At 41.6% G+C, this 12,199-nt stretch overlaps 1 protein-coding gene across 49 annotated transcripts in view; it reads left to right on the top strand.

The window, feature by feature from the left end:
* LOC117247896 (ankyrin-3-like) overlaps window positions 1–12,199 on the top strand; it is a 172,376-nt gene that overhangs the window by 85,870 nt on the left and 74,307 nt on the right. For all 49 annotated transcript variants that reach the window (XM_078160769.1, XM_078160763.1, XM_078160761.1 and 46 more), the window contains exons 2-5: window positions 5,705–5,806; window positions 6,438–6,536; window positions 9,669–9,767; window positions 10,437–10,535. In XM_078160769.1, coding sequence (XP_078016895.1) covers window positions 5,705–5,806; window positions 6,438–6,536; window positions 9,669–9,767; window positions 10,437–10,535 — 399 coding nt within the window. The remainder of the gene's footprint in view (window positions 1–5,704; window positions 5,807–6,437; window positions 6,537–9,668; window positions 9,768–10,436; window positions 10,536–12,199) is intronic.

Genomic DNA, 12,199 nt, shown 5'->3' with positions numbered 1-12,199 from the left:
AATGCACAGTTATCCATCATCAGGACTACTGACAGTCGATGTGACATATCCTTTGCTGGGTCAGAATAGCTAGAGAAGCATGCTGGCTTGCATGCTGCAAAATCCAACCGGATGTAGTTGAACATCCTGGTATTTTTGGCACACTGCATTTGATATACTATGCATTAGGACATACTAATCCTCTCCTGACATACTATATAGTATGGTAGTATGGGTATTGGAACGCACAGTAAGTCACACTATCTCTCTGTGTGTTATAATCTGTCTGATGTTGTGGCATGCGAGCGTATGTGCTAACTAATCGCCACTGGCTCAGCCACCTCCATGTTGAGAACCATGTGCACACAATCTCGGCTTAGACTCTCAATATGCTATATAGTTGTATAGACCTCCTTTCATATGAGTATGTGGCATTAAAATGTGATACAACTTGAGTCTGTCTTCAAGCTAGAAAATAAGATTCCTCATTAATTGGCAACCGGTAATATTGTGAAAGCAACTACAACAGAAGTTAGTGTGTTAGTGTCACAGTGGTCAAAGAGAGTCTTCAGTGGCGTTGGTGGCTTGGTGGGTGGAGCGGGCGCCCCATGTGTGGGGCTGTTGCTGCAGCAGCCCGGGTTCGGGTCCAGCCTGTGGCCCTTTGCTGCATGTCATCCCCTCTCTCTCTCCCCCTTTCACACTTGGCTGTCCTGTCCATTAGAGGCAAAAAATGCCCCAAAAAAATCTTTAAAAAAAACAACAACAACAAAAAAACGAATTAAATATTTATTCTGCAAATGTCCCACATGGTATACATCGGAGTTGCTAGTCTTTAAAAAAACAATTTAGGGGATGTTTTAAACTTTCAAACATCAACGTCGTAAAATAGCAATTTGGCTTTTTTACAGTGTTTGTAGTTTGAGCTGTAATGAGTTGTTCATCATCAAAGATTTTGATTTTAAAGTCTGACTCTTTACAATAAGAAAAACAGGTGCAGTAATCTAATTAAACCTACATGTTACAGCCCTTCTGCTGGTAATACCAAAGCTCCACTGGTATTTTCTTTCTTCTCCCTTTTAAGGAGCATCTGCAGACACCCGTCAGTGACCAGAGGGCATTTTTAATTAGAACTCAGATGGTTAATTGTCATCTTACAGCGACTTAGCCGGAAATTAGCTGCATTTTTAACTTTGTGAGACTGTAATTGGGAATGCTAAACTCTCAGCTTTTCCAGCGATCACTGGTGTGTCATATTCCTCTCTCTGTGTCTCTCTCATCCTCTCCCTTCTATCTAACATTAGATTAATGCTTTCCTTCAGGCTTAACCTAGTCTTTAATGGCCCCATTTTCTTTGAACCTCTGATCTGTGGAGGCTTAATGATATTTCTCTTACTAATCTCTTGCCCCGTCCTGTGTAATGCTTCATTCAGAGAGACTTCAAGATCCCTCATGTTGGTCAGAGATGGGATGTGGATGGAGGCTTGGACATGTTGGTCACTGGTTTTCACTGCAGGCATTAAGGGATAAACTGGCGAGAGCAGTGAATAGTGACTTATGGATGAAGACTATTTAATCTGTTGGCACTTAAGCTCAGGCAGAAGGAGAGGCAAAGAGCACTGTGTGATATTTAAAATCTGGTAACCTTTGGAAAGACACACAAAACGCTGTTAGAGCTTCGTATATTTACAGATGTAATGTATCTGTTTCTAAAGTGAGAGTTGTTGATGTTTGCAGCCTGGTCTTAGTTTATGACCCAACTTTCAGAATGTTTGATGGTGTAAATCACTGAGCAGTTGTCATGCTTGCTGCCTGTTCACAGCAGTGTGACCTGTGTATTTCCATGTCAGAGGTTTAGAGCGGTCAGGCATTTAGTGACTCTCAACAAAGCGCGAGAGTTGCGGGTCACACAGACGTGCTCGACACAGCGTAGCTCACACATGCCAGTTATGTAAGAAACATGTGCACCAGTGTGCAGACGTGCACACAGACACACAGGATGCACTGATATTATAATATGTGGAGAGACTTTGACTTGAATAATTGATGATGAAGCTGCATGGCTGTCATTTAAAGCAGTGGTGCTCAACCTTTTTCCTTAAGGGACCTCTTTTCTGTTATTGAGTAAAGTGACATATTTTATGGATATATTTCATATTATATTTAATGCCTAACAATAACAATACAAAACAACTGACAAACTGTACAATTAACCCAAGTAGTAAAGCAATAACTGCAGGAAGTTGGAGGAACTGCAGGAAGTGAGCAATTTAGATCAATTTGAAGCAGATTAGTAGTTTTTTAAATAATAATTATTATTAAATTATTCTCTTTTAGCCTCAGAGTTTTAGCTCATTTATCATTGCTCTTATTTATCCAGGTCAGGACCACAAGGTTGGGAACCAGTGATTTAAAGTGTGCCAGAAAGTCAAGTACATTCATTTATCGTACACTTTTGTATACAAAAAAAGAAAAAGAAAAAAAGACTCAAGTGCTCTATCATAAAGGTAAAAAATATAATAAGATAAAATAAAACAATACTTAAGAAATAAATAACTAAGAAATAAAATAAAGACAATAGATAAATATAAAAATATACAATGCACTTAAATAAGAAATAAATAAGTCCAGCACCACAGTTAGCTCTCTGTGAGTCTTATAAGTGCATTGAAAATCCATTTGAGGGTGAATATAGTGATTAAATAATTAGACTGATTTGAAAAGATCTTTATTTTAGGAAGATGTTATTAACAAAAAAAGCTACAGTAAAAGATATAACCAGAAAGGTGTACGTGACATTTGAGGTGAAAATGAGTCATATAAATCAAATAAAAGTCTGTGATGAGCTCTTCCTACTGCCAAAAGGGTACATGTTTATTCTAAACCAATCCAGAATTATTAATCGAAAACCGGAAGACTGGACACACTGAACTGTGTCAGTGCTCCCACTTACAAAAAATATTTTTTTTTCAGTTAATGTCAAAATATTTTGTTGTTTTTTGTCATCCACATGTTTATGAAGTTTTAATTTTAAAGTTTAAAATCAATACACATAGCCTGGTTAAAGTATGGACATTTTTGTTGACAGTTTTGGCTGTGCTGTGAAGTTGATCAAATGTCACTTACGCCCCTCTGGTTCTCACCCTTCAGTATATGTTTACAGTATATTGAAACAGAAACAGAGCATGTTTCTTTGTTGTCTTTTGAAATGTCTTAAAGCAAAATAGTTTTGGTACAACACCAGAAGAATATTGAGATGTAGTACTAGTATTTATTTTGGTCCTTATTAAGAGTAGGGAAGAATGCACATAAAAAAATTAATTAAAAGGAAATGACTTTAACAAAAATGCACTGAATGAAAAGGTGTAGGCTAAAGCTTATTATACCTACTCTTTTTATATATTATATTCTATTAGGCAAACCTTTCACTACATTGTTTAGGCTACAAAACAGACACAAAAACAAAGTTCCATACACAATTATAATCAGACTTCAGTTTTATATACTGGATGTTTATACAAAGACAAAAAAGAAAAAAAGAAGTAGTAAAATGAATCAATTTAAAGATGTATGAAGGCACTTTTTAGGAAAGACCACCATGATCTTGCCTAATGTATATTACCTTCTTAGCATTCAAGACATTTCGTTCCTGCAGGGCACCACTTGTAAACAATACACACTATGATTAATGTTGACACCATATGATATGTAGGCCTAAAGCAGCAGTGTGGCAGAACAAGTGCATGGAGTTTACTTCAGAGACATTATTGAGGTGAGACGCTGTGATGGCAGAGAGCTGGTGGAGAGTGTCTGCTGGCTGGGTTTAGACTGGACGGGAGTCAAAGTGTTTCTAACAGGTCACCATGAAGGATGCTGATTCTTGGTGTCAGTGACTGTCAAGTAGTGGAGTGTAGTGGTCTTTGATTGATAATGTTGAATTAGGACATAGATTTAAATCATAGTTTGTTTGGTGTTTATTGATATGGAAAATGTTGGTGTTTTCTTGTGGTTGACATCCAGAATAATGGAAACACAACACCATATAGAGTAGTGCATGAGCAGAATGATCATGATGGTTCAGGCACTGTGCCAACAACACAGTGTGTTGCATCATGACTTTTCTTTTCTCAAGGCCACGAGAACAGAAACATCATTAGTGGTCCAGTGCTATCACACAGTTCTCTGGGGGGTTGGGGGTATGGAAAAAGGAAGAAGACATTTCTAGATTCAATTCAATTCAATTTCAATTCAATTTTATTTATAAAGCCCAATATCACAAATCACAATTTGCCTCACAGGGCTTTACAGCATACGACATCCCTCTGTCCTTAAGACCCTCACCCGATGCGGGCTGATATGAGCTTTAGCTTAAAGTTTTCTCATAATCAGGAAATGACTTGTTTCCAGTTAACACTGTTTCATCTGCCATTATTTTGTTTGTGCACAGGCACAAATAGACGCAAATATTTTGCTCTCACAGTTTTCTGCAGCCGTATCAGTGGAACAATCTGATACTGGATGTCTTGTTCACTCACATTTTGGCTTTGGGTCAGATCCCTCTATGTTCGTCAGAGTTATTTCTGGACAAGCACGGCGGAGGGGGAGGCGGAGAGTACAATGTTGGATAACCGCTTGCACCGTTTGGCCCTGCTGAGTTTATCCTAAGTGTCTCTGGATGCAGGGCTAAATTTAGCAGGTCTGGGCTTTTGATAATTCAGGGGGAATTTGGGTTTTGAGCCTCTATTATGAAGCAGCGTATCACAGCCCCCCCCCCCCCCCATCCCTACTCTTAGCAGCTCCAGTGCTGAGTTTTACAAAATGCTCTTTGCGAGGCGGAGAAGGAAGACAAAATGTGCAGAGTTTGCTGTGTGTCATTTCATGTCAAACCATATGCCCTTGGAGCCAACACGAACACAGAAAAGAAACACAACCTCCCCTCTCTTCTCCTCTCTGTTTAGCTTTCTCCATCTCTTTGTCTGCTCCCATCCTTCTTTCGATCTCTCCCCCTCCCTTTCTTCTCCTCCCCTCCCTCACGCACGTGCACGCCACATTTGTTATAGGGGCAAAAACATGCTTGCCTCATCATTTTATTTTGGTGTGCATAGCCCTATTTCTGTAGTGAAATAAAGGACAGCCAAGCAGAATAGAGTATGCTCTGCTTCTTGTAGCGCAGTGACATACACTCACAACTGCTTTTGGATTCAGAGGAGATCTCTGAGGAGGAGAGGAGGTCTCTTTGGCGGCTGTAAGGACCACCCGGTCATTGAACTTCCTACATATGGGAATCAGAGACATTTGGATTTAACAAAGCCGAAATAACCATCTGGTGGGATCCGATGGATGACGGAGGATGATGTGAATTGTTGAGATGATGTGCTGCGACTCCATTAGCTTTCTCATGGATTTACTTCTTGAGATGTGTTAGCGTTGCCTTGATTTGAGACACCGTTGGACTTTATGTACTTTATATACATTGATATATTGATTTTAATGGCACAATGGACCTTCTGTGTGTGTGGATATTGGCTTTGTTCTTCCCCCTGTTAAGATGTTCTATGGATGTCTGAGAAACTATGACAGAGTTCTACCTGGTACAGTAACATTTTGGCATTTGTATGTGCTTTTTTTACTTCCTGTGTGCTTAATTGTAACAGCTTGACGCAGACAAGCATGTGGCCAAAGTCTGACCTGACATACTCACCTCCTCTCTCCCTTTCTCTCTCCACAGTCTGACAGCAATGCCAGTTACCTGCGAGCTGCCCGGGCAGGGAACCTTGAAAAAGTCCTTGACTACCTCAAGTCTGGGGTTGAGATTAACATTTGCAATCAGGTACGTTTTCTGAGACTCTTATTAATGAACTGAAATGTTCTTGTGAGTGTCTCTCCTCTTTAAGGTTAAAGAAAAAGGTATTCTTTCCTACACACATAAACATGCTGTCACCATACTGCTGCATCAGCTGGAATTCAAATTGTGGACTCAAGGGCTCAACTGTTCGAGCAGGATCATCCTCTGGATGAAGGACTTTGTCATTTAAACCCATCCGTTGGAGATATACTACGCAGGATTTCCCTAAAAAACAACATACAGACTCATACAGACTCTCTCAGATGTCACTTATGACCCACTAAAAGTGTGTGAGGGTGTATTTTTTTTTGCAGAGACTGTATTTTCCTGTTTTCTTCGTATGTTTTTTGTCAGCACTCAGGTGAGGTCGGGGCTTTAGAAAAAAGAAGCCAGACCATAAGCAGCAGGTATCCAAGAGACACAGTGCTGAAAAACTACAAATATAGCGAGGCAAAACACTAAACAAGAGTGATTCTGGTTGGCTTTTACTTTCACTTGAGCCGGCGAGCGTGTTTACAAACAGTAACCCACAATCCTGCGTAGTATACCTTTAATCACAGTTAAGTATATCCTGCATGAGCATCACAAACTCCACTTAATTATCTTTCCTTCTCAGAATGGTCTGAACGCTCTCCATCTAGCCTCCAAGGAGGGGCATGTAGAGGTTGTTGCTGAGCTGCTGAAGCTTGATGCTGCTGTGGATGCAGCCACAAAGGTAAGGCCCACCCCGCCACCGCCTGTCAGCTGATGTTGCCAAGGACTATATTTGGATCCAGCACAAAAATGGCTGCACTTTAGGATTAAACTGTATGCAGCCACAGCACGGCTACTGTAAGTGTGCAGCCTTGCGTTTAGGGTTTATTAAGGGATCAATATTTAATGATCCCTGTGGGGAACACTGCTGAAAAAAGTGAGAGAATTAATCATGAAAAAATTAAATATATATGTCATAATTAAGCAAAGGGAGACCAGGATAGTTTGAGTTGTAGAATGTGTTATTTGGAAATATATGTAGTTAAGAACAAGGTGAGAAACATCAGCAGAAGTGTTACACTTTATGTACTGTATAGTAGTATTCATCAGGGGAGAGTCTCCTCCCTTTGAAGCGTCTTTACTCTGATGCTAAAAGGAGTTGAGAGGGGGAGCCACTGAAAACATTATTCAGATTTGAGCCCACGAGGCTTACGCTCCCATTTAGTCGTCTGGTTCAGCCTCCCTGCCACAGGCCATATGCCTGGTGCTGACACAAACAGAGTACACAATGAAATATTCAAGATCAAGGAGAAAATCTCCCCAATTAAAGCCCCTCTCTATTGTGACCCGAGGATGCTGAGGGATTAGTTTGAGATCTTGGGAATCCACTGCCTGCGCCCTAACGCCTATCAATTTCTGTTTTGTGCAGCCGCCTGAGACAATCAGTGAGGCAGTGCTATCCAGGATAGCGAGATTTAGTAACACAGAGTGTTTCATTTAGGCTGTGGGGGTGTTTAATGGTAAAGTTAATTGTATATCCGCCCCTCTAATGTTGTGCTGCTCTTGTTGTGGGAGATTTAAACAAGAAGCCTTGTCCTCGGTTCATTAGCCCCTTAGCAGCTCTGTAACAAATGCTACCCTTGTGAAGCTTGCAGTGTTGAGACTGTCAGGGAGATGGTGATTTGATTTTTATGCAGGTTTCTGGGGCTGTAGTTTCTAGTGTTTTGTTGGACTGCATCTGTGAAACCACTGATGTTCAGTCAAAGAACTGTAGTGGTGTTTTTGGTGCAACACTGTCTGGTAGAAATACAGTACAGGCCAAAAGTTTGGACACACCTTCTCATTCAATGCGTTTTCTTTATTTTCATGACTATTTACATTGTAGATTCTCACTGAAGGCATCAAAACTATGAATGAACACATGTGGAGTTATGTACTTAACAAAAAATGGTGAAATAACTGAAAACATGTTTTATATTCTAGTTTCTTCAAAATAGCCACCCTTTGCTCTGATTACTGCTTTGCACACTCTTGGCATTCTCTCGATGTATGTTTGTACTGTATGTTTTAATTTACATCCTATTTTGTTTTGCCAAATGCATTTGAGGGAGATGTACTTAAGGGTGCTGTGTGTTGTACCACACACAAGTTGTAGAGAGGTGTCCAGAGTTGGCTGGGGGGCATACCAAGCAGGACTTTGTGTCTAGTTTTATTAAATCTCATCCTTCAGGTCACTATTTAACCAGTATTACCATTTCAGTCAGGAGCACTCATAGATTGAACCATTTCTTGCAACAAATGGAAACACAGACAAACAGGATGCTAAGCCACAGCTGGGATTGCAATGCAGACCCCTCCCAGCCAGGGTATACAAGAGTGAGCCCAAAGCAAGGCATTAAATACCATTTTGACCTTTGAGCCATCTTAGGGCTCTGAATGAGAAAGGTGGAGGCTGGGGTGGTGGAGGCAAATCTTTGCCAGCAGCGAGTGCGACATAGTCCTACTTGGAAGTCCCACCTATAAAAATCAGTAGGTAGCTAAAATACATTTTGTTGCTGACCCCTCCACAGCAGTAGATTGCTCAGCTTCCATGGCAGACTCCAGCCTGCTTCTTCAAACTGGGGGCATGCTGGCTCACATCTACTGTATGTAATATACTGTCCATTGATAAGTACCCTATACAACCCTACTTTAAAAAAAAAAAAAAAAAAAATCAACTGTCCCTTTAAAGGATTTCAGTCTGAAGACTACAAGTCTGAAAACTAGAAGAATCTGATGGCTATGGATGAATGAATGAAGTGAGGCACCAGACCTCCGTAGCCTGTTCCTCATCTCTGATTGAGGCTAGCAGTACAGGGCTTAATTGTTGCTATTAGCTACTCACGTAATACGCCTTAATTACTGACCTGTTGGCAGCCAAGTTGCAATGTGGGTAATGTAGGCACGAGGTTTTGACAAGGAAGATGAATGGCTGACAGTGTTACAGGGATGCAATTTTGAATTGGTAGAGTTCTCTTTTATTCAATTGCTGTGAAGTGTTGTAGCCATAAAATCTTAAATCATGCGTTAGTTGCAATAAGCAGATATTGGATTCAAGTGAGGATATTATTAGGCGAAAAACATAAATTCATTGTGCACCTGTTTTAAAAGAAATGCCCATAAAGTTGAATCAACAGAAGCTGAACAATGTAAGCTTCACATAAGTAGCGTTCTGTATATTGCATAGCTATTGCATTAGATTGCATTATATTACACTGATGACATTGTGTCCAACCTGTCCAACAAATGGATATTAATCCACTACAAATATCTGTGTCTGTACAATAAGTGATACATAAATGTCGAATCAGTGTCAATCTAATAAAGTAAACAAACAAACAGTCTATTTTATCACTATTAATCTGCCCTGTGCGTCAGCAGACATAGCTATCTAGTCTCCTTGCTACAGTGCACAGTGCATGTGACAGAGGATCACTATTGTGCAACAGCACTTGCAGTATCACACGGCCAGGAGAAATGCTGGGGGTCGACTCTGCCTTCACAAGGACCTGTACCGGTTCATAAAACGCCTCCTGTAGTTATATTTATGGCCGAGGCTCAGCAGGAGCTCATCTATGAGAAGGACGTGGGGCTTCGGAAGTGACACATTGTTGGCAGTGCAGGCAGGGGGATGCCAGAGCTGGAATGAAAGCGGTACAAAAGGGTGGTTGGCGTGAGGGGGATTCACTGGTGCACATGGATACTGACACGGATATATACAGACCATAGTGACACACACACACACACACACACACACACACACACACAAGCATTACAGTAGGACAGGTGTGGCAGAGCTTAACACACATTCCTGTGGTTTTTCCATGTAATCCAGAAAGGAAATACTGCTCTGCACATAGCCTCGCTGGCCGGCCAAACAGAAGTGGTCAAAGAGCTGGTTACAAATGGAGCCAATGTCAACGCACAATCTCAGGTGGGATACACTCACACACACACAAGAACACGTACACAATGTCTGCAATAAGGTCCTGCTGGTCTACATTTAGGACCTGAAACAACTTAAATCAAGTGACACTGCTGTGATGCACACGTTTGTTTGGATGTTGCTGCGTCATGTGGTCACTGACACTGAGGGGAATCACTCAGTGGAAAGATCCTTACTGACACAGTCTGGCATCGCTCCAACTAGGCCTCTGCCTCTTCAGGAAACTGACTTCCTTGCATTTTACATTTAACTCTGTCAGATCAAGGTGAGAAGAAAGAATTCAAGCACCTGCTCTCTGTCTATCTCGATCAGACCTTGAAACAGCCAATAGAGATGTAACGGCAATTTTGTCAATGAGATCTTTTTATCTGGATATCTCTCATTCTCAAGATTCTCAGTTACATTTGATTCAATAGGTTAGGAGTCATCATTGAAAGCATATTGGGATATTATTACATTTTATTCAGTTTATGTTTATGATGCAGTTTATATGCAAAATAGAGAAAAAGCCTGCAGTTCTTTGGTAATGGAAAAACTTGCACTAAACTGAAAACGAAACTACCTTCACGGAAACATTCATTCATTTATAGCACAAGTGGCAGCAAACTTCAGTCCAAGCCTGTTTGTAAATGTGCATGTGTGTCTTGATGTGTGCAGAATGGCTTCACTCCTCTGTACATGGCCGCCCAGGAGAATCACCTGGAGGTGGTACGGTTCCTTCTGGAGCACAACGCCAGCCAGAGTATGGCCACTGAGGTACGGTTTGTGCGCTGTGTGTTTGTTGTGTGAGTGTAAGTGCACCAGTCCTGTGTCCACCTCTCTACAGTTACACTGTTACAGTGTGGCTACGTTCACATTTCAAGCAAATGGGGCCCAAATCCATTTTTTTTTTTTTTGCTCTTGTGTGACACAGATCTGATTTTTTTAGAGTAGTGTGGACACAGATGTGCGATTTTTTTTCCGATCAGATCTGGGATAATTTCACGTGTGGTCCTAAATCTGATACATATCCGATGACTGGCCATGCAGCTGTTTTGAGAACGGTTTGGCAGAATTAATTTGTGTTTTTCCCATAAATTCATGGTTTTTCCACATCCAGTGTTGTTGTGAGGTGCAGACAGAGCTATTGGAATGTAGCTCTAGACAACTTAAGGTTTTGGGAGAACTGTTCTTCCATGAAACCCTCCACATCGCAGCCCCAACACTCCTTACTCTTCTCCCAGCCGCACTCACACCTCTCTCCACTGTCCTACCAGCAATAGCTACTAATAGAGCTATCCTGAAAACAAATGCCCGTTCATCAAAGAGGCCATTTCTCCAAATATACGCTACACACTCTTCCAAGCAGATGCACACCCCAAGTTATTATGCAGAATGATGCCGTCAGATTGTCCTACCCAGATTCCTGTTTGGCAAATGTCACGTTTTTTGTTTTTGTTTCAGCGTGCATGTGTGTGATGTTATTGGTTGCGTGTGAGGTGTTTCAAGGTAGAGATCCGTTCACACTGATGTCAGATATGGGTCACTTAAAACAAGAATATGAACAGTCAAGGCAGAAAGAAATTGGACTTGAGCATTAAGCCCTGTAATGTGAACGTAGCCTATGTCTCCATGCATTTTCCTCGATCATGTGTGGTCTTTACATCTGTTGTACTAACCACCTTCATCTCCTCTCCTCCTCTGTTTCCTCCCCGTCTTCCCTGTATCATCCCCGACCCCACTCTCTCTTCATCTTCCTGTTTCTTCATCTCCCTGTCCTCTCGTTACTCTCCTGTCTTCTTCTCGTCTCTTCTGTCTCACATTCTCTGTGTCTCCCTCTCTGTCTTTCCACCATCCTCCTCTGCCTGCCCCTTCTTCTCCTCCCCTCCTCCCTCCTCCTCCCTCCCTCCTCATCTCCTCATGAGGGACTAGGCAGAGCTTCATTGATTGGTAGTGTATGGTGGTGGAGGCAGAGTGACCTTGAGCGGGTCACAGATGAGGTCCGCTCCGCTCGCTGCCTCTCCTCCACGGCTGCGGCTGCTGTTGCCGCTCTGATTTACGTTGCTCAGCCTGTGGAACCCATACACACACATACTCGCCACACACACACAAGCACATGCACATACGGAGATAAAAAGCCGATGGGTCTAATGGAATACCCAAAACTGTCTACAGTATACAGGTTTACATCTGAGAGCTACATGGTGGAACATGGGATACCCTTCAGGATACACAGAGAATATCTTTGCACATGTACATGCACATGCACGTACAGAAATACTTCACACACACTCAAACATACAGTATGCAGAACCGCTCTGCTGTGGCAAGGAGCTCTCAGCTGAATTATGCATCATAAGGGCAGTGTGTGTAAGAGATAGATGTGAGCCTTTTCCACCCCATCATCTTATTATATAACTTACATTAGTGTCCTATACAGT

The sequence above is a fragment of the Epinephelus lanceolatus genome, chromosome 17 (genome assembly GCF_041903045.1).
Source record: "Epinephelus lanceolatus isolate andai-2023 chromosome 17, ASM4190304v1, whole genome shotgun sequence".
NCBI lineage: Eukaryota > Metazoa > Chordata > Actinopteri > Perciformes > Serranidae > Epinephelus > Epinephelus lanceolatus.
This window is presented reverse-complemented; position numbering and strand designations above follow the sequence as displayed.